General features: G+C 36.2%; 1 protein-coding gene across 1 annotated transcript; it reads right to left on the reverse strand.

Moving 5' to 3' along the window:
• Positions 1-3,244: 3,244 nt before the first annotated feature.
• On the reverse strand, positions 3,245-22,832 carry LOC121380961 (serine/threonine-protein kinase PLK1-like). The gene is made up of 13 exons (XM_041510014.1): positions 22,617-22,832; positions 19,269-19,376; positions 18,447-18,563; positions 13,823-14,040; positions 12,591-12,686; positions 11,699-11,898; positions 11,055-11,162; positions 10,498-10,590; positions 9,132-9,227; positions 8,432-8,585; positions 7,584-7,713; positions 6,722-6,838; positions 3,245-6,195 (listed from the first exon to the last, which is right to left on the reverse strand). Exons 1-13 carry the CDS (start codon positions 22,719-22,721, stop codon positions 5,971-5,973), a joined length of 1,767 nt encoding a protein of 588 aa, XP_041365948.1. The 5' UTR covers positions 22,722-22,832; the 3' UTR covers positions 3,245-5,970.
• Positions 22,833-23,487: the final 655 nt, after the last annotated feature.

Raw genomic sequence — 23,487 nt, forward strand, 5'->3', positions numbered from 1 at the left:
AATAATAATAATAATAATAATAATAATAATAATACATGACATATACATCAGAGCAGCAAACAATCACACGTCTCCAAAAATCTGAGATGAGGGAAGACATCCTTCCAGACATACCAGTGCAACGATATGATGGCCCCCAGAAACCCGACATGCCACTCAGGATACTTGCTTCTCAACAAATCTCAATACAAGGGGCCCATTATATGGGACTATACCTTCATGCAAGCTGTAGTGTGTGAGCCTAACATTCCTGAGTTTAATGGCTTCAGTACAGGTCATTCCAGGGAGCAAGGACATACTGTTAAACCTAAAACAAGAGCAGTGTACCTACCTTTACACAGACTTGATGGTTCTCCTGGAGGAGACATGTACATAGTCAACTTGCATGCGGTATGGTCATGGACCTGGTGGCATCATAGGTATCACGCTGAAACCAACACCTCTGAAAAAATGGGCTCTTGGTCTTGACATCTGTAGTCGGCTGACCAAGGATGTAGCAGAAATAAGAGAAGGTGATGACCATTGTACTGTGATAGCTCACAAGGAAGACATGCCATATAGGAAACAGGCTGATGTGGCTGATAACACATACTAGAAAGGCTAGCTGTGTGCATCGATCCTCTCCAACCAGACAGTCACCCGAAAGGTCTCATCAATATTGTGGCTGGTAAGATTGCTCCAGATAGTGTAAGTGCTGATAACTCAGCAAACAACAGATGAGAAAATATGAAGAGAGTTGGCCTGGCAATTTTCACAAGCCCCTGACAAAGCAGGTAATCACCATGGCAGCACCAAGGAAGCAGATCAAAGTTGGTCAAGTGCCTGCATATGATATCACACTGATATATTCCAGGGTCTACAGAAAGTGAGGGATATTGATTTAGAGTGTTCTGAAGTACGAACTGGCACCTGTACCCACCTCCATGTTTGACAACAATGGTGACATGAGAATACCCAAGTCAAAATCAACTCCTAAGAATAAGTTACAGGTTGAAATGTTTGACAGAACATCCCATCCCCCAGAGAGCATCATACTGGATGGATGATCAACAAGCTATCACATGGAACTGTCCAGGATTATATCCATAATCTGCTCAGTTACCTTGCACAGTGCTTAAACAAGTGTGATACCTACCTACTATAACAACAGTATCAACGCTGCCACTCGGAATGCCAGAGTAGGGAAGGATGCAAGCAGACAGCACCAGGTGTTATTGAGCACACCTCTACCAGGCCAGGTGGTCATCATAACGGTCACACCAAATAAGGTTCAGCTCATCAAACTCATATGTACTACCTCCGATACCATGCAGATATGCTGCCACAGAATGGAAACACCCTAGTGATAACAGGACCTGATCCCACTCCTGTCCATTCAGCAAGCTGTCCATCTGGCAACAACAGATGTTAACAGCATCAGATGTGTTTGTGCTGTTGCTGTATTATTACACCACCCAGCAGTTGACCTGTAATATTGTGATGGCTGGAACCAGCCATGGCAGGATACCAGTAGACATAAAAGCCACTGCAGAGAAGCATAGTCACATCATTCCATACCTGTTGGCTGCACATGTTCTCTCCGGCCGTGACAGATCGGCAAAGTAACTGTTTTGAAGGTATTGTCATTTGGGAAACAACTAGGGAAGCTAGGTGACCTATAGCTACAAATGGTTGATGTGATATCGGAGTCTACCCTATTTGTGGCTGCTTGTTAAAGATCACTGAGATCAACCGACATGACTTTGTTGAGGTACACTGTTTGGTCATCTAAAATTTCCAATTCAAAGTCGAGTTCAGCTCCAGACTTCAAAGTCCTTCCGCCATCAACCGAGGGCACACCTGCAGACAGCTATATAGAAAGCTGCTCTTGATGCTGATCCACCATATATCAATCATGCACACTATGGGTGGTCACTGGATGAGTCATTTGACACTCTGCTCCCCGTAGCCTTACCACCAGATGATTCACCAGCTCCTATTGTGTTGGAAGTTGATCAGGTGTGGGTGCTCATCTCCAAGGCCTCACTCAACATGCAGATGTAGTAGTTTGCAGCTCAGCTTTCATGTTCTGTGCATGTCATGGCAACACAGACTGCAACAATGACCGTACAAGAACTGCTACAAATATTGTTGATGATGAAGATACTGGAGATGAATTGTACATGTATGTATGCATGTATGTTTGCATATATTGTATTGTTCTAGTTTTGATAATACACCTACTGACCCTAGTTCATATCAGATCATTAAAAATTACTGTATGACAATGGCTAATGTGAACATAAATATATAATGGAATAATTTTACTCCATTGCAATGTTGGAGCTTCTATTGTAAATGACATAATATAACTACATAAATTGTATATCTTCATTGTTTTGGTCTGACATTTCATTTTGCATTAAATACTAACAAAGGACATAACACCATCACACACCTTTTTAGGCAATTAAAATGGATTCCTGGTGTATGAAAACCTACAGTTTGCCACAAAAATCAGCTCTGTGTGTGCATTATTAGCGAAGATATGGCAAAAATAATATTTCGTGGTGGCCAATTGTATATACCCTGAAACATAAGTTTCTTAAAAAAACTCCATTATGCCACTGAACTATGTAGTATTTTGATGTCAACCACTACCTCATGACCATAACATGTGATGTCCAGTATGGTTAACTGCATATAAAAGATCAATTATTTATGTGCAACCTATGTGGCAGATGCTAGTTTACTCATCTAGACTGGTGTCAAAATACCAAATATGTTTAACAGAATGCATTTTATAAAATCTGCTTATTATATGCCATTATTTGGACTCCCAACTTTGCACATGTACTAAATGTCCTCAGTTATTTTTCTTTCTTTGTTTCAAAAGCAGTACATTAGTATGCACCTATTGTATGAAGCTACTTTGATAATTTGTTTTGTTTAACATCACTAGAATATGATTAAGTAATCATCTGTTATTGGATGTCAAACATTTGATAATTTTAGCAACAATGGATCTTTTATATGCACTTTCTCAGACCGAAAAGCACACACCATGGCCTTTGACAAGTTGTGGTGCAGTGGTTGGAACGAGAAAAACCAGTTGAATGGATCAGAGGTGGTTCAATCCTGTAATGCAAGCACTCAAAAGACTCAGTTAAATATTGCCCCTAATAGTGTCACAGGCTTGGGAATAATAGACTATCCAGAATCATGATTCTGTAGATCACCGCAATTTAAAAAGATAACAAAAGCAGTTTGTCATTCATTTTATTTGTGAACAAACAAAAATAACACATTTTTTTTATGACTATGGCTCGACATGAACAAGACAACTGTCACATCGTTAATCAGTATCACACAATGGTCATTCAATCCTCAAAAACCAAGGCTGCAACATCTATATAATTTGTTATAATACATTTACACAAATTCACTAAATGAAAGAAAACATAAGTTTGATGTGTGTGTTATTCTGTTGGAAATTGTATGTTTTTGTCGTACTAACTATACAAAAGTAGATGTTGCAGCCTTAATGAAGATACATTTCACAAGTATTTACACCTATCTGGTAAACCAGTTATGACACAATGTACAGGTTATTATAAATAACCTAAACAAGTTTTATTCTAAGACTTCTTGAACCTGCCATGGAACCATCACATGTCAACACAGATGAACCTCCTGCTGTAACTGGACAAATTTTAATATTTGTGGGACAGGGAAAGTCAACAGTATTTTTCTTGTCCAATTTCTGGGGCACATCAGCAAATAAGGAGGGAAAGCACAGCACTTGCCGTCAGTGGCATGGTAAAATTCAAACCCTGTTATAACATTCTAATTGTGTCTCATTCTTCTAAATAGACATGAGAGAAAAATGTCCAAACTGTCTATATATATATATATATATATATGGGGTCGGTCGTTTTCAGTGTTTGTCATACAGTCACTATATTAGTGCATATTATTATTATTATTATTATACAGTGGTATTTGATACATTCAAACACATCTACATGTCAAGGATATCAAGAGAATACATTCAACCTTTTTAAACAAGTATATATTATAATCTGAACATTATCTGGTTCAATTTCCATTTTAGGACCTGTCCAATCAACTGATTAGGGTTAAAAACCATGAAATATTAGAAAGCTTAAAATATTTTTTATACAGTGAGACCATAAAGAAATGCAGATGTTTCATAAACCAAAAATCGCTTGATATGCAATAATCAAAGTAATTTTCGAAACTGAGGTAGTGACTTAATATTTCATGATTGATTTAACTAAAGTGTGAGATCACTAAATGCAGAAGTCCGAATAGACCTGTGTTTCTCGTTATGAACAAATATTGCCAACTGTCTTTATCAAACAAATTTTATTGCCATCTTTATAGTACCTTCAAGTTCTGTAATCAAAAACACAACTTGCTAAAAATAGTAGGTTCTATATATAGACGGACATAATTTATACAGTTAAAAATATGATTCAGTACTAGCAAACTAGAGTCACAGGAAGTTCCTGTCACCATTATATTTGGTTAATAGTATATTCTGCCATCTGTAGTCAACCTCATATTTAGTTTCAGTGACCTGTAATAGTGCATTTTACCTTAATTCCTAGACAAATATAATGAGTGTCGTTCCAGAACTGATGACACAGAGTATCGGAAGGCATATTATTATTTTATGCCGGTGGGTATGTTCTACACACATATTTGGGTTCAGTAAAATGTTATTTTGTGGGTAATGGGGTATTAAAAAAATTAAAAAGTTTGGTTTGTTCAACACCACTAGATCACATTGATTTATTAATCATCAGCTATTGAATGTCAAACATTTGATAATAACGGATCTCCAGGATTTATTTATATGCATTTTCCTACAAAAAGGACAGCACATGGTCTTTGATATACCAGTTGTGGGGCACTGGTTGCAATGGGGGGAAAACCCAATCGGAGAATGGGTCAACCAAAGGGGATCGATTCTACAACCCAAGCACCTTAGAGAAGTTCTCCATCATATTACGCTATGCAATTTTAAAACATTAAACAATAGCTGCTAATCAATTTTTAATTGACCAGAAATATTGCTAATCAATATTTTGAAAACAAAATATTCCCCGATGTGTTGCAATGTGCCTCTAATCCTTGCTGACAGGGTTGTCTAACTTTTCATATTATGTAATATAACCATCACCAACATACCCATTTTGCTTGGCACTCGGTTTATCAGAATACAACAACATCCTAATACTCATTTATGTAATGAGGACACTTCATGAACGATCCAAACTTTGTTCAAGAAATGGATTATACAGACATTTGTTTACAATTACCGTAGTACTTTCTGGTTTCATAATGTAGCAACATCTTTGTACACTCCATTCCGTTACTGTCAACAACAGAAAATGTCATTTACAAAATGGAGGCAGAGGACACAGCATAAGTTCAGCCTCATGTGCTAACATAATGTCAATAAATAGCGCTGGACAAAATAACAATATTTATTGTGGGACAAAATACATGGACAGTCACTGACACAAGTTTAAATGAAAGACGAGGGATAGCAATATCACAACACCGAAATCAGATACATGGTCAGTATTTAAATTATATTTTGCCACATGTGACAATAATTAAGCCATATGTACACCAATAATGTCAAGTATCACGCCTTCATGTATTGAAAAATAAATTGTAGTCATGATTTGCTGGCACTCAACGTCGGTGAAACAATTATGGAAGTGGGCTAGTGAGTGATAATTGTACAAAGCATCAATGTAGTCCGAAGGTTCTCCTATTGGTTTAAAGACAAAATGATGGGGGAAAACATGTCTAGTGCATATGCAAATTGAGAAAAAAAATGTCTCATTTTACTCCAAAATTAATGCCTGTATAACATGCAATGACCTTCAGAAGTCTGTACTGTCTGAAATACACATTTCACATGTATCGTCAATTGAACAATTTATATCAATATTAGGATGCAGCCGACTTGATTCTACCAGACCCAGACTTTGATGATATCAGCCGCTCCACCATCGTTCTTGCGTAACGAAGACGACTTCCAAGTTCTTTTGAACACCCATACTTTTCAATGAGGTTAAGACGAAATGTCCTGAAGTCTCTCTTATCATCAATGTATGTTACAGCTGCCATCAGAGGACACAGAATAATCTTTGTGTGGTCTTGAAAGAAATTGATCTGTAAGGACAATGTGTCATAGGATATATTAACATTATTTCACTGCTTTCACCACTAATGCAAACATCATGAGAATGTTTTAAATAATATTGTCTATCAAAACCACAATTGAAAAACAACAACTGTTTATCAAGAATTGATAGGAAAAAGATTACCTATGACAGAGAAAAAACCCAACCATGCATAAATCCAAATTTCAACTACCCCAGTATTAAAAATGTGTTTAGTGAAAAAGTTAGTTATTTTGTTTAATGACATCTCTGAAGCACATTATTTATTTATCACTAGTTATTGGATATTAAACATTTGGTAATTCTGAAATAATCTTAAAAACCTGCTAAATTTTATGTAAGCATCAGGGTATCTTTTATATGCATTTTCACACGAACAGAACATACTACAGTTATGGGCCACTAGTTGGGCCAAGAAAACCCCCAATCAGAGAATGGGCCCATCATGGGGTTTCGATCCTGCGACCAAAGCACCTCAGGCTAATGCTCTACCTGCCCCATGTGCTTTAGTTTACCTGTAACAAGCCGTTACTGAGATGAAGCACAATTGCACTGCGAGTGCGGAACCATGTCCTCAAAAATGGAAGACGAATCATTTGATCAGAATCTCTCGGAGTCATGTTGGCACCAGCCTGAAAAATTAGTAACATCAACGTAACATTTCTATAAACCATGAAAATGTACGAAGTGAACCCTTAAAATGCAAAAGCTATTGTGATTCCATATAACCAAACCCAGTCTAACACTTATTTAGTTGATAACCTAATAACCATGTTCACACTTTAAACAAGTTAAGCTGGGTTAACTATACTGATTTAGCTAAAACACTTTTGGTTGGAAATGATGAGTGTTCACACGCATAATAGCTATATCCATATACGGCAGAAGTGTAGTTATCCACACTTTCCCAAGATATCAAAACAATGGATTTACTACTTATTCTGTGACATCACTGTTACATCTGCCATAACCTAGTTTCACTAAAACAGTTTGTGTTAACACTTACATTTAAACTTTTAGTTACATCAGTTTACTACACCACATACTGAAGTGTTTTAGCTATACCGGTATAGTGAAAAGTTTGCATTCACACTTACATTTTAAACTGGTTTAGTTATACTAGTTGAGTGAAATTTGTTTAAAGTGTAGTTGTGAACCAAGCTTATTGTATATATACCGTACTTAATCCTCATGATTTAAAAAAGCCAAAATTTCCGCTGGGAATACACATGGTTAAAAACTTTCCATCAACAATTTGTGGGCCACAAATCTATGGAAGTATTAAAACAAATTCTTTTCCATGTCACTACCAAAGATTTTCAATTTATTTTAATTCCCAAGTGCATTTCAAATACCATTCTGACCCTTTCTAGTTACCTTGAGCAGATGTTCATTCATGTAGTTCCTGAAATACTTCAGTAGTGTAACCTTCTTTGTCAAAATCTCTGGGAAGCTCTTCAATGTATGGTAATGTTCAGTGCCATCTCGCTCAATGTAGTGAATGTTCCTATCACAGAAAATTACATTTAAAGGTGTACTCTCAAACTCGCAAATGACACATTTTACTACTACATATTAATCAATACCACATAAAATATTTGCATAATTAACACGACAATACCAAAATTGTTATGTGCTGTGACTTCGCATAAACAATGGTTTTCACAAGAATCCATACTCCAAGCTTTCATTCATTGGTGTGGAGATACAAATTCAAATTGTAACCGACATAATGTATTTTCCTGTTGGTCACCTGTATTAGATTTTACAATATTTATATATAGTAGGAAATTAAATTATTTGGCTGCAGTTTAATTATACAGGGAGTATGTTTTAGCATTACACACACCACTTTATTCGGAAAACTTAATTACTAAAAAATGGAAGAGGATAACATAGAACAATTAGACAGCCTTGACCTATTCTGTGCGTAACACCTTTGTTATAGGCTTTTAATACATTTTGCAACTCTAAGACTGACCCTTTAACAAAGATACTATCATCACAATGAAAAAAAAAAAGTATGAGCAATTTTTCTGTGTGCGACTTTAACCAGCGCATGATGTCATAAAGTAACGTACTTACTTAAAAGTACACCCAACATCAAATTTTGTATTGTAATCCGCTGGTGAAAACAGAAATGGAAAAGCACATTTCCACGGACAATATACCACGCGCGGAATTGCATTAATGGGAAGCGGGTCTAACATTTAATTTTAACTTACTCTCCATTTGTTAGCAGGATGAGTCTAGTGGAGTCGTTAAATAGAACACCAACACTGTTGTCGCAGAGCTGGTATCCGAGACCATATTTGTCAGAGTAGTCCACCCATCTGCTGATCCAGTAAATCGGTATACTACTTGGTTCTTCAGCCTCATCTAGACAAACATAAAATGTTACAAATACTAAAACCTTCAACCATCCTTTGCAATTACCTTTACCGAAACAAATACTTAAGTCAAAAGTAGTTTGCTTGGCCTAAAATACACTTTCTCTTGACATTTGTATTTTAAATGTCTATACTAATATAAGAATAATATGCAGTTGTTTAAGGGCATGATGAGAACACATTGAACAAAAAAAAATCTGTATAATTATAATTATCAGTTAAATGCTTTAAGTAAGATCATTTGATCATGCTAAAAACTGTCATTATGACTTTTACAGAAACTGCATTAATGAAAAAAAGTTACTGGAAACAACCAGAGCCCATATTTTCGAAGCAATCTTAGCACTACAACATTGTAAAGTATATCATTGTAGGCTATAACACTATGACGTGTGCTGTAGTAATGTTATAGTCTACAATCTTTTAATGATTTCTTAGCGCTTCAGAAATATGGGCCCAAGGCACAGTCTATTTTTAGTTCATTTGTATGCTATTCATTTTGAAAAGATTATTTCATCTGTTCAGCATGACCCACCTTCTTGTGTATTGATCCGTTCCCCAGGTTTAGCTGCTACAACTGCAGATAACTGTCCACACAAATCAGACAGCCAGTAGTCTGGAGGGTCATCATCTGAAAAGAACAAACATAATTCACATTAATACTAATCCACACAAAATATTGTAGCATTTTATCTTCGGAATTTCTTGATAGCATGAACACTAGAAATGCATCACTTAAAATAAACACAACTTTAATAGATAACTAACAATTAACAACCATTAATCCACACCTGTGATGTCACAAGATTGTCCTAGGTGCAGATTATTTTTCAAGAATCAACACCTGTGAAACAAAGTAAAGTTTGTTTTATTTAACGACGCCGCTAGAGCACATTGATTTTTTATCTTATCATCGGCTATTGGACGTCAAACATATGGTCATTCTGACACTGTTTTTAGAGGAAACCCGCTGTCGCCACATAGGCTACTCTTTTTACGACAGGCAGCAAGGGATCTTTTATTTGCGCTTCCCACAGGCAGGATAGCACAAACCATGGCCTTTGTTGAACCAGTTATGGATCACTGGTCGGTGTAAGTGGTTTACACCTACCCATTGAGCCTTGCGGAGCACTCACTCAGGGTTTGGAGTCAGTATCTGGATTAAAAATCCCATGCCTCGACTGGGATCCGAACCCAGTACCTACCAGCCTGTAGACAGATGGCCTGCCACGACGCCACCGAGGCCGGTCACCTGTGAAACAATGCAATTTGTACTTTTCATGCATTCAGGTTTGGGATTCGAACCCACTACTGACAGAACGTATTCAATGTAAACAAGTATAATACTTTAGCACACAAGGCAAAACATCTGCATCAAATAAATATGTAATGTAAGCCGTATAAAACAGATACAAGTGATAGCAATATATTTTAGAGGAACACAGCAAAGATTGTCAGAAAATAAATCGGAAATCAGATATTACATGTTTAGCATGTGCATCACACTTGACTGCCGAGGTTAGGCCTGAAAGGATCCTATTGTTTTGGATTATTAGTTTTGTAAATATTCTTTGCCATTTTAACCAATATTTTCATTAAAAAAGATAAAGAAGAAGTTAATTTAGCAGTCATGTAATTTGTTTTAAAGAATAATCAATTAAGTCAGACAATGCAGCCGGAGGTTTAGATTCATGAAAAGCAACCAATTCTACCATACAGAGCTTGTGAATTATTTATCTCAAATCTAAACCTCCTCGTACATTCTCCATTATATCAGCATTCGCAGGTCACTGTATTGTCTACAATCGGTTCGTGTTCCAATATACGTCATGACAATCTAAATAGGAGAGCTAAAACACGAAAAACAACCATAGATAACCTGTTAGTCCCCAATAACTTACTTCCTCTGATATAGTCAGGTTTCGAAGATGCCTCACTATCACCATCCAACACTTTTTTCATTATGTCCGCTGTCATGGGACGGCTTGGAGCTTCTGCAAGTGAAACACCAAGTAAATCACCTTTTTAAAAACTAAAAGAAAATGTGATGTAACTGAAGTGAAAAATGTCTAGAAAATCATAACATTTTGGATTAGGAAATGAGTTTCCAACATGCAAAGCAATTGCTATTTATAGAATAGTCAACAGAACACTTCTTTAAAAGCCAATGCAATAGTTTCCCTCATTTTATCAACTGATAATTATGTCTTAAAAAATTACTTATTATACTAGTACAATTTTATGAGTAGATACTAAAACCATTTAACACACCTAGCTCAACATTAGATTAATTGACAAATAAATTATGCATTCACTAGAAACCAAACCTGCTGCATCCTAGCATTTGTATCATTACTTCTAAGGATTGTTACATGGTTAAGCGGCTAAAACATATTCAAACATTCATAATACACCAAAAACAATTATTTAAATAAAATAAAATAAAAAACCCCTGTACCATTCAATTCCAACAGTGGCTTTCTGGTTAAAGCTTCCGATTTAATGAGCGTGTCAAAACGAGGGGCCATCGTGAGACAACTTGTTGGAATCCTAGGTGGCAAGTACCCTGAAAAGTAAAAATTATCACTAAAGTAATTACTGAAGCATCATCATTATATAATTAGCCAACTGATTATTTTGAGTCCATAATGTATTTCTCATAGATATTTAAAGTGCCTGAAAAACACCAAACCTTAATTTTCAATATAGATATATATTTAATTCTTTTACACCGGACGGTCTCCACTGGAATGCAAGGGGACAATACACTCGGAGGTGTAGATTCATAAAAAAAAACCCCTACCTAGTGCTAGTAAACAAAGAATGCTGGATTAGGGTTTTTACTTACACTATTGTTATTGAACAGGGACCATTTTACGAAGTGACCGTAGTACTAAGATGAACTTAACCATGTATCTTCTTTATACACTTAAGGTGATCACTTCGTAAAACAAGGCCAAGGACTGTATCGTCATGTCGGTCTGCACAAATGACAGTTTGGACAGTCCTGTGTATCCTGATAACAAAATCTAATTTTCAGTATCAAGGTGGAAACAATTATTTTTATCGAGCCCAATAAATGTATCTTGATGCAATACTTACCACTTTTGAAGAACTCATCATCCAAAATTTGGCCAATATTTGGTCTGTCCCCTGGATCAGTTCTGAGCATTTTGGTAATCAGATTTTTAGCTGGAATGGAGACTTTTGAAGGAATATGGTATTCGTTTTTCTTGATTTTCATATAAGTATCTTTGAGGCAAGACGTTTCAAAAGGAGGCTTCCCAACTAAAAGTGTGTATCTGGAAAATAAACACCAGAAATAAAGTATTACATAAACTAGTTTATGATGACTAAAACTGATATAAAATTAATTAGTTTAGTGGATTTCGTTTCTTTACTTTGAATAATAATATCAGATTACTGCTTGGGCTCCTGTCTCCGATGCGATACACTGAACTATTAATCTCAGTGGACCTACTTCCCATCCTGACCCTCCCACCAAAGTTACAAGCAAATGATCTGTCTAATACAAAGGCTGTGGGTTAACTAGAGCTGGGCGGTATACCACATATACTGCTCGGTATCAGTATCATGTCAATACCGATTTACCATACCAAGCAAATTTCAAAATACAGAAATTTTGGTATTGAAAACTATCCCCCTTCCCTCCTCCATTAAAAATATATACCAACACACAATTACTGACAAGAGCGAATACTGAATACCGTACAGATACGGAGGTAAATCACCCCCAAAATACCAATACTGACCCTGAAATTTCAATACCGCCCAGATCTAGGGATACCCATAAGAGACCAGGTATATCTGAATCACAAATTATTATTTCTGTAACCAATCAATTTTCTGGGCATTTGAGCTGTTCACATCTAATAAATAATTATTATTATACATCCAGTGTATTTACACTGAACTAAGATAGTCTGGATAAAAGCAATAAAATTGACAAACTATATTTCAATGATTATCTTACACAATGCAACCCAGTGACCATATGTCTACTTCAAAACTGTGACCTTTCTTCCCCAGTACTTCTGGAGCAATGTAGTTTGGTGTTCCACACAAAGTCCTGCAATGTACAAGAATACCAAAACGTCATCATCACATTAATATACAAAATAACAACTAAAGATTTTCCCAGAAAGTAAAATGGGTAAACACAACTTTAACAAAAGACATTTGTGCATAATTTAGACCTAACTACTCTAAAAAATCATAAAAGCCTATGAAAATAATACTTACCATTTCATATATGAATATTGGTTTTTTTATTTATAAAATTTGAAAATATGTGAGTAAACACTAAAAACATGTAACCGATCAATGTAGTTTTTGTCAAAAATTTATCCAGTAGTCAGAAGGATAATCTAATATTACAAATCTTCAGGCATTTTTTAAAATGTCTTTGCTTCTGATCCAAAATCTGGAATTCATGTTAAATTCACAACCTGATTTGGAGGAATAATGCTGATGTCTTCTTGTAATATTTTTAATTGTGGGTTTTTTTGGGGGAGAGAGAGGGAGAGAGAGAGAGAGAGAGAGAGAGAGAGAGAGAGAGAGAGAGAGAAGAGACAGAGAGAGAGAGAGAGAGGAGACAGAGAGGAGAGGAGACAGAGAGGAGAGGAGAGGAGAGGAGAGGAGAGGAGAGAGAGAGAGGAAGAAGACACCCAACCACGTTTAAATGCTGATGACCTAACCACAAATTCCACGATTTATTGGGCTGAAGAATTATATTTGCAAATTTCTCGACTTCCCAGAATTTCCATGACTTATCAGACTGGGAAAATGACATTTGCAAATTTCCCCGACTTTCCAGAATTTCAGTGACCATGTGAATGCTGCACTATAACCAAACTGATATCATGAGACTAAGCCCACGGCTAAAAGCTGATGGGAAATGACAGGTGTGGGGCATGGTTGGCCAAAAGAGACAAAACACCTGATGTGGTTGAAAAGACAAGAACAAGGATGTGGAGGTGGGCAGCAAAGTTGACTGATAGGAGCTTCAAGATCAGAAAGAAATAAAATGTAATGTAAAGGGGAGAAAGGAAAAGGGTCAGTGGGATCAAAGAAATAAATAAATAAAAATTAATATCATCCAAACAAAAAACAAAACCAGCATAAATGTGGAATTAAATATCACTATGTAGTCCACATTCACTGCAAGAACAAATGCACTGGACATAAATTTTCAGGTTTTGTTACCTTTTCCTTTCACCATCGAAATCAAGCTTTGTTGCTAGTCCAAAATCTCCAATTTTAATATCCATGTCCTCATTGATGAACAGGTTGCCCAGCTTAAGATCTCTGTGGATGACCTTGTTGGTATGCAAGTAACAAACTGCCTCTACAACTTGTTTTACAAAGTAACGCACTTCTGGCTCTGTAATAGCCCGTCGCCTTTTGTGAAGCTCCATCAGGGACTAAAAGCAAAAAAACAACAACTCAAAACACATCAAAAGACCTTGTATCTGAATATATTCATTATCTTGTGTAACCGATTTTTAGATGCCAATAGTCTTCTGATCAAACACATTCTGTGCTCTTATATTATACAGAAAACTTTAAAGGCAATGCTACACAATAATAATGTCTCATACGAGAATAGCCAGTTGTGACATAAACACTACTATTTCATCAAATACTATGCAATCAGCTATTCTCGTACAAGGCACTATTACTGTGTGACGTCATCTTAAGTTTCCATGCAGCACCTTTGTATGAGTGATTGTCTATGTCGATGATTCTGAATTTATGCACAGAGACCAATATTCTTAAGGATTGTCTGTTATTTCTTTTACGTTCATCAGGGTACGAACAAAATTTTTAAAAATAAATTTGTGGATGATTTTTTTTTGTTTATACCCAGATGAACGTAAAAGAAATAAACAATACTTATAATTAAATTTAAAACATTTACTAATAATAACATTAAAAGTTCATATTTTATTTTGAATTATTTGTTTGGTTAAAACGATAACACTCAGTAAAACAAATTACAATATAAAATGACCTAATCAGGTATGACGTTCCCCAACAACGTAATTTTTACATTCATCGGGAAATGAACAAACTCCTGTTGGACCAATATTGTAACAAATTTAATTATTACTTCATAACACTGAACTGACTTGCATGGTTCAATTAAAATTATCTCATGCTCTCTATAAAGGACTAACTAAACTATATAAAAACCAACTGCTGACAATCAGATAGTCAGACCCTGCTGTTTGAGGGGAGCGATCACTCTGGCTTCACATCTCTCTCCCTCAGACTAGTTCAAGGAGAGCAATTTTAGCTCTCATTATATCCATAGTCAGATCTTAATAGCTCTTCATAATCTAAGTTAAGGTTGCAACTAATCAGTGGCGTAACGTGGGTTGCCAACACCCGGGGTAAGGCAAGTATCGTGCCCCTTAACCAGTGGACAGTTAGCACTCCCCGAGTCCCTTCCACCAGTCCAGAATTTTGTGCCCAGGGCAACTGCCCCGATGGCCCCGCCCACGCTACTGCAATTAATCACTCGTCTCAATTTTTTTTACCAGTGAGGTCTGATATTATAATATACCAGGGATTTATCTAGGAAATTTCTCCACGTCCCATGGGATTGGGATTGGGAAGATTAGTGCTAGTAAATCATACTTCAATATGCTTTAGGCCACTGTTAAAATTTTTTTTTTTTAGAACATATATAAAATTAAATACAGTGGACTGTCTAAACCAGACTCACTTTGTACTGTCAAAATAGTCTGGTTTACATAGAGGACCAGAGTTATGGTTCTTGAATGATCGACAACTCGCAATCAACAAAGAGTTTGTTTTATTTAACGACGCCGCTAGAGCACATTGATTTTTTATCTTATCATCGGCTATTGGACGTCAAACATATGGTCATTCTGACACTGTTTTTAGAGGAAACCCGCTGTCGCCACATAGGCTACTCTTTTTACGACAGGCAGCAAGGGATCTTTTATTTGCGCTTCCCACAGGCAGGATAGCACAAACCATGGCCTTTGTTGAACCAGTTATGGATCACTGGTCGGTGCAAGTGGTTTACACCTACCCATTGAGCCTTGCGGAGCACTCACTCAGGGTTTGGAGTCGGTATCTCGATTAAAAATCCCATGCCTTGACTGGGATCCGAACCCAGTACCTACCAGCCTGTAGACCGATGGCCTGCCACGACGCCACCGAGGCCGGTCGCAATCAACAATGACATTTAAACCCATGGATGGTTGGGAAATACAGTCATACAAGCCAGACTCGATTATGTCACAGACATAAAAAAGGGACATTCCTGAGTTTGCTGCAATTTTTAAGATGTTATCCACTAACAGACTTTTTAACGATTGTAATTACACATCAAATATATTTTTCTGCATAAAATATCAGTGGCTGCATATTAAACGTGTTTTTGCTCATTCTAATATTTGTACTAGGTTAAATTTCATTTTATTACCTACGAGGTACAGCATAACGAGGGTCATATTTATCGTATGATTTCCCTCGTATGTCATAACTAAATCGTATGTCCTCCTGACATTGTCGTTTAATGATTGGCTGTTGTAAGAGTACATTTCTTTCTGATTGGCTTGACACGACATTCCACAGATACTACTTTCTTCATTAATACATTTTTATTTCGAGTGTAAGCTGATCACATGCCGTAATGACAAATACTTGTTTTTAATTAATTTAATAAAACAATTGATTATTTATGATAACTTGTATTATATTACGATGTAGTTGTGACACATCAAACACTTAATTATGAATATAATGTTCACAACTGTTAGAAATCTATACTAAGGTTGACGAGTCAATTTTCGCACCCTTGTTTTGGCTTCGTACATAATATATGTAGCATATCTTACCGTAATTTCACTTGAAAGCCATATTTAGTAAAAGGTACAATGTTTTAATCACAAGATTTCTTCAAACACATTCAGGTGCGTTAATAATGTTCAAACAAACAAAAATTCAATTTATAGTTATCGTAAGGAGATGCAAAGTGACGTCATTGGAATACTGACGTCATTCAAATTCAAATTCAAAACTAATTATTTCAATTACTGTGCATTTGTTTGCTTTTTAGTATAAACGTTTTACAATTTACAGCTGTTGATACATGTGTACTCTTTACTTATGGGCGTATAAATATCACGTAACTTTAGAACAGGTTGTGATTTGGTTTTCAAGACTCCGCCGTAGGAAACATTAGTTTGTAAACAATGACTGGAATGTTCATTTAGCAAGACAGTTCTGCGCTAATAAACAGATTATTACATTTGTGTCGATGAGACGATGTTTACGACACTCGTGCCTAAATGATCGTCTGTCATGGACACTCATATAATATCCTCTATTTATTTCCTAAAACATTATTTATTCGTACGTACGAAATTATTTGAATACAAAATAACGGACTACCGCAATAATAGTAAACTTCACAAGAGTGTGATTACATTTTGTATTTGATCTTGCGACAGCGTCCTGATTACTCGGCAAGTGACGATCATTGTTCAACAAATTAAGAAGCCCGTCGTTCAGTAAAATAACAATCCGGTGTAGACAGAGGTAATTAATGCATGAACGGTTCTTTCATTCTTAATATTTGATCCGGAGTCCAGAGTAGACAGAGATTTATACGGGGCTTTAGAAATGGACCAGTTTACGCAGACATCCAGATTACACAGAATTCGGTTTAGACAGAGTCCACTGTATATATATATTGGGAATTGTTAGTACAGAAATTGGTAATCTTCACAGGGCTCGAACTTAACAGTGGCATCGCCAAGTTATAAATTGCTATAGGTAGAAAGCATTACCGATAGCACTTTTGTGCCGTCGGTAAACCTCAACAATGGCAAAATATATACACCTGTTGTACATAATCTGCCAATATTTGACATTTGAAATATGTCTACATACAGCAAAATAACCTTTCAGTCATGTTTATTTTCTGCAAATGTTACTTTAAAAAAAAAAAAAAATGCCACAGGCAGGCTCAAAACTGCCGTTGGTGGGCTGTTTCGCCCATAGCAATTCTTTTAAAAATTGCCGTGGGAGACAAATTCTTATGTTCAAGCCCCGTCTTCAGTGCTACTTTCTTTTGGGAATGGGACTTACAGATGTTTGGACCCACAGAAAGCCTAGATAAATCCCAGTATACCCAACACCGTTCACTTTCAGCAAGCGAATTAAAACATGGTTCATACAGCCACTCAGCACTAAAATTCAAGGCTTTTTCAAGTCAGCAAAAATCTTTTTCAAGGCTCCTTACATATGCGACTTGAGTGCACTTTCGCCCATTTTAGATAAATCCAATGTTTTCTTGCAATATGAACACCACCGCCTTTCTATTGTCCACTTTGCATTCTCTAACCCAGTCATTTTCGGATAACTACTAGCGGTTAAAAACAGTTTTCCTCATTTTTACAAGTAGTACTTATTTTTGAAACAGGAAAACTGGCTTCTGTTACCGCCTGCATACATGCTTTCGACACGGAAATTACCTACTGTCAAAGGGAAATAACTTTATTTCATACCGTGCAAAACAATTTCGTCATCGATTTTAAAGTAATTTTTCATAGCTAACAACTGTTTATTTGTGGATTATTATTTTTAAATATATCAAATAATATTAATAAGTTTATTAAAATATATAATTCACTACATATGATTAGCTACTAAATTCAAGGGTTTTTCAAGGCCAAACTACAATATTCAAGGCCTTTTCAGTTTCAAGACCTTTTCAAGACTGCACCTCAAATTCACGGCCTTTTCAAGCCTGTGCGAACCTTGTAAAACAAAAGCCGCAAATACTTACACGTCGCCTACACAATTCCAACAAGATATAAACATTGTCAGAATCCTCGAAAAAACTATGAAACTGCACAACATTCCTGTGTGACAACGTTCGATGAATTGAAATTTCCTGTGCCATCTGCAAAATAAACAACAAAACTAAATTGTTTTCAGTTAACTGGTCATCCAATAATAATATATAAAAAATAAATAATAAAAATATAAAGTGTTTGGCTTAATTTTAGGAAAAAAAACCCAAACATTGTACGCAAATTCACTTATTGTTACACTCAGGGCTAATATTTTAACATATACCTGGAGATGTATTTTTTAACGGCAGTATATCAATGCTTAAACCCTGTACTGCAGGTGGTTGAATTTAATGTTGCATTGGTTTAATTAAAAAAATCCAATGAAAGTTGTTAAAATAGAGATAAAATCTTTTGCAAATTATTACACTTGCACGTGAATCGTACCAATTTTATGAAACTTATGTCAGAATTTCATGTATTACCATGCACTCACAATACAAGAATCCTGACAATCGTTTCATAAAATCAGTACGACACACAAGCTTATGTAACAAACTATACATATCAAATAATATGTTGATAAACTAGGTAGCATAGCACCGTTTTCTTGCCGCCGACATCAGATTGTCGAGGATATGTTAAAATATGATACATTTTTTTTTAAAGGTGCTTGTACTTGTGGCACATTACAATACAACATGTTCTTTCTAATGTTTTCTGTGAATGACATCACATCTGTACTATCTTTTTAGCAGACGTAGTCATTAATTACTAAATCTAGGGCAAATGTTAGTTTGAATCCTCGAACTTACCTTGTCTTTTTGGTGTTGCTTTACTAGAAGGGACTTGGATACTATCTTTCCTGCAAACACCTCTTTCGTCTCCATGTCTGTCAGTTCGTAACATTTTGCAAAGCCACCCTAAAAGCATAAATAAAAATCCAGTTAACACACACAAAAATATATTTTGGTATTAACAGGCATCAGGGGATTGAACATTTGCTTAAACCTAGAAATCTACTTGTCCGCCAATATTTTCACTTGACCAAATAAATGGTTTGTTTTATTAGAATACATAATAAAACTTAACATTTTCACATGTCCATTGGACAACCATTGAGGTTAATTTTGCTTCTCCAAGCAAAATTTTACTTGTCAGGACAAATGCTTATAGTTGAACACTGGCAAGGGATCCAATCAGTTGAATGGATCCACTGAGGTGGTTCGATCCTGGTAATTTTTACATTTAGTCTCAGAGAGGAAACCCACTATATATTTTTCATTAGTTGCAAGGGATCTTTTATGTGTACCATCCCACTGAGAGAAATTCAGAATAGTACCACGGCTTTTGACATACCAGTCGTGGTGAACTGGCTGGAATGTGAAATAGCCCAATGGGCACACACTGACAGGAATCAATCCCAAAGCGAGAGAGAGAGAGAGAGAGAGAGAGAGAGAGAGAGAGAGAGAGAGAGAGAGAGAGAAACAGGGGATCCTGGATGTCTGTACAGTAGTGAGTGTAGTTTTTAGGGTGTAGCTCGTGTTATGCTACCGCTGATAAAATATTGAAACATTTTTCTTTTTTGGGTAGATGGGTTTGAACCTCTGAACAACCATCTCCCCTTGCACAGATAAAATGACAAAAAAAACAAACGAACAACAACACATCCATTCACTACTCTTTTCAGATACCTCTAATTCAGTGAAAATATTAATAAAATAATTCCTTGCAATTTATATGTCCCATAACTTAACCATAATAACCATGTCATAAACCCATATATTTACCATTATTAACTCGGTTAATAATGTTTTACTAGCTCTATATTAACTTTTCTGTCTAGGAGCCAGATGGTGGCTATTTCTATTTTTCAGGTGCCAAATAGCAAAATTAGGAGCCATGTTTATATACTCAATATAAAACAAAATGTTTCAGTCGCCAAACTAAAAAAAAAAAGCAGTCGCAATGTAGAGGCACATTTGCTGTCAATGGCAAGACTGGAAATAAGTGGTCGGTCACAGACAAATTTGTCAAACTTTAACAGTCACAAACTTAATTTTAGGTCAGGCGCAAAATGAAGCATTTCTATGAAATCCCAAACGAAGGCAGAGAGGTATTCACTCAATGTGCACTTTGCACTAGTGTTGAAGCAGTTTGATGCAATGCATTTTAAAATAAGTTTTTTGACCATATCATATAGCATGCACGTGCATGGACTTACTATTTTTGTGTGCAATGTAGAAAACAATCAGCTTAAAAATAAATAACTTGCAGTATATTCCATAGTATAAAAAAGGCATTCTCTGTGAAAAGGACTACAGGCCTTCAGGGTTTCTGCCAGAGGATAAAATGGCTATGGTGCCATAACTTTTTGACTAAATTAAGTACTCTTATCATGACTAAGATTTTCTTAGCCCTAACCCTACATGTCAGTGTTCGAGATTAATGGTATCCTGATATCCCAGACTTCAAGAACCCAGTATCCCACTGGGATGCCATATAATACAAAATTCTCAGGTGGGATACCAGATTTGGGAATGTTGGTATCCAATTGATAATTGAAAATAGCCCCCCCCCCCCCAATCATCTTCCCCCCCCCCCCAATCATCTTCAATGTAAAGGATTGTTAGATGGGGTTTATATATGGAGTGAATGAAGGGGGGACTGGGCGGATATTTTGCCAGTCTATATCAGTGTTCGAGATTAACGGTATCCCGATATCCCAGAATTTAATTTTGGATACCAGACTTCAAGAACCCAGTATCCCACTGGGATGCCATATAATACAAAATTCTCAGGTGGGATACCAGATTTGGGAATGTTAGTATCCAATTGGGATACTGGCCAAGAAATTTAATCTTGAACACTGCATGCAATTCATTTTCTTTCTGGGGGAGGCCCCCATACCCCTTGTTGATTGTGGTTGCCTTCAATTTCATAGCCCCATACCCAAAACTTTCTTTCTGGCAGAAACATGCGCCTCTTGATAATTGAAAATAGCCGCCCCCCCCCCCCCCCCAATCATCTTCAATGTAAAGGATTGTTAGATGGGGTTTATATATGGAGTGAATGAAGGGGGGACCGGGCGGATATTTTGCCAGTCTATATCAGTGTTCGAGATTAACGGTATCCCGATATCGCAGAATTTAATTTTGGATACCAGACTTCAAGAACCCAGTATCCCACCAGGATACCATATAATACTAAATTCTTAGGTGGGATACCAGATTTTGAAATGTTAGTATCCAACTGGGATACTGCCCCAAAATTTTACTCTCGAACACTGTATATTAATTGGTATTTATCGAGGCTCTGTGACAGTTTGTCAAGACAAATACCGATTAACATGAAAAGGTTGATATTTTACATATTAAAAATCATGAGTAGTGAATTCTATTTATCCTATAACAGGGCTTGAACTTAACAATGGCACCGACAGCTGTTGGTGAGATATAAATTGCTGTAGATAGGCAGCATCACCAACAGCACAAAAGCGTCATCGGTAGTAAAGTTCCTCAACAATGGCAAAATGTATGGCCAACATCTGGTGTACATTAACAGAAAGAGTTTGACTCGTAGGCCTACCTTTCTATATCAAAGGCTCTAAAGACTAACCGTAACTATTAAAACGGGGGAGGGTACGGGTCAAACTCATGCCAATATTGACGTACTTGACAAAAGTATCAATGTGGATTAAGTCTGTGGCAAAAATCAAGACTAAATTTGGTATAGGCTAATCATGGATCATAAAAATAACGATTCATACAGATGTTTAGTACCAAAAAAATATGTTTAGTAAAATTGGTTTGATTTCTTAAAAATACTGGACTAATAATGTAGCTATATTTATGAAGTATACTTTATTGACACTATGACTATCATTATGGTGACTACTGATAGGGAGTATCGTATCAGCATTGACAACAGTGTAAACTCAAATCTATCAACGGTTTCCCGTTTTACATGTTTTATGCACACCTTTAGTCTGAGTTTTTTTTATGTATATATATTCCTAAATAACTTCCTTGCTTGTATATTACTATATAATTACAACCATTTCAACGTGTTGAATAATATTATGATGTTTATAAATTTGCGTTATCATGTTTAAACATGTCCAACAGGTACCGAGATAGACTTGCCCTTTGCTTAATACGCACCTTTCCAAGAAATCTGCCCTTCAGGTATCGTTTCTCACTTTTAGGATCTGTAATAATATCAGGAAGTTCTTTGCTTCTAAGTTCGTCTTTTCTGACAGAACTCATTTTAATTTTGTTTTGTATATTTACGTAAATGTTAACATCAAAATGCTAGCTCTCATTCCATTCTACACGAGTGCGATTCGAATTTAGTCGATTTTAGTTGTTATTTCTTAGTCTTTTCTGATTGGATGGTCTTAAATGTCTTTCAACCTGATTGGATATCAGTACCGCCACCTACTGGACAAGCTAAGACACGACATGACACATGACCTAGTGAACTTTGCAAACACTAAATCAAAATCTTATTGGTTAAACCTTTCCGAAATAAACCAATCGTTCTGTGGTAAGCTAATATTTAACTGGTTTTCTAACCTAGCTTGCTAGACTCTAGAGTGATGCACATACAGAAAAATAATGACTAAAAACCAGTCCATAGCAATCAAGACTAGTATCTTACCGACCACTCGGAATTAACGAAGTATTCCGAAACAATAAATAATTTATTTAACGACGCACTCAACACATTTTAAAGTTTGTTTAACGACACCACTAGAGCACATTGATTTATTAATCATCGGCTATTGGATATCAAACATAAATTTGGTAATTTTGACAGTGAGGAAACCCGCAACATTTTTCCATTAGCAGCAAGGGATCTTTTATATGCACCATCCCACAGACAGGATAGCACATACCACGGCCTTTAATATACCAGACCCACCGACGAGGATCGATCACACACCGACCGCGCCTCAAGCAAACGCTTTACAACTGGGCTACGTCCCGCCTCCTCAACACATTTTAATTACGGTTATATGGCGTCGGACAC

The sequence above is a fragment of the Gigantopelta aegis genome, chromosome 9 (genome assembly GCF_016097555.1).
Source record: "Gigantopelta aegis isolate Gae_Host chromosome 9, Gae_host_genome, whole genome shotgun sequence".
In the NCBI taxonomy this organism is placed as follows: domain Eukaryota; kingdom Metazoa; phylum Mollusca; class Gastropoda; order Neomphalida; family Peltospiridae; genus Gigantopelta; species Gigantopelta aegis.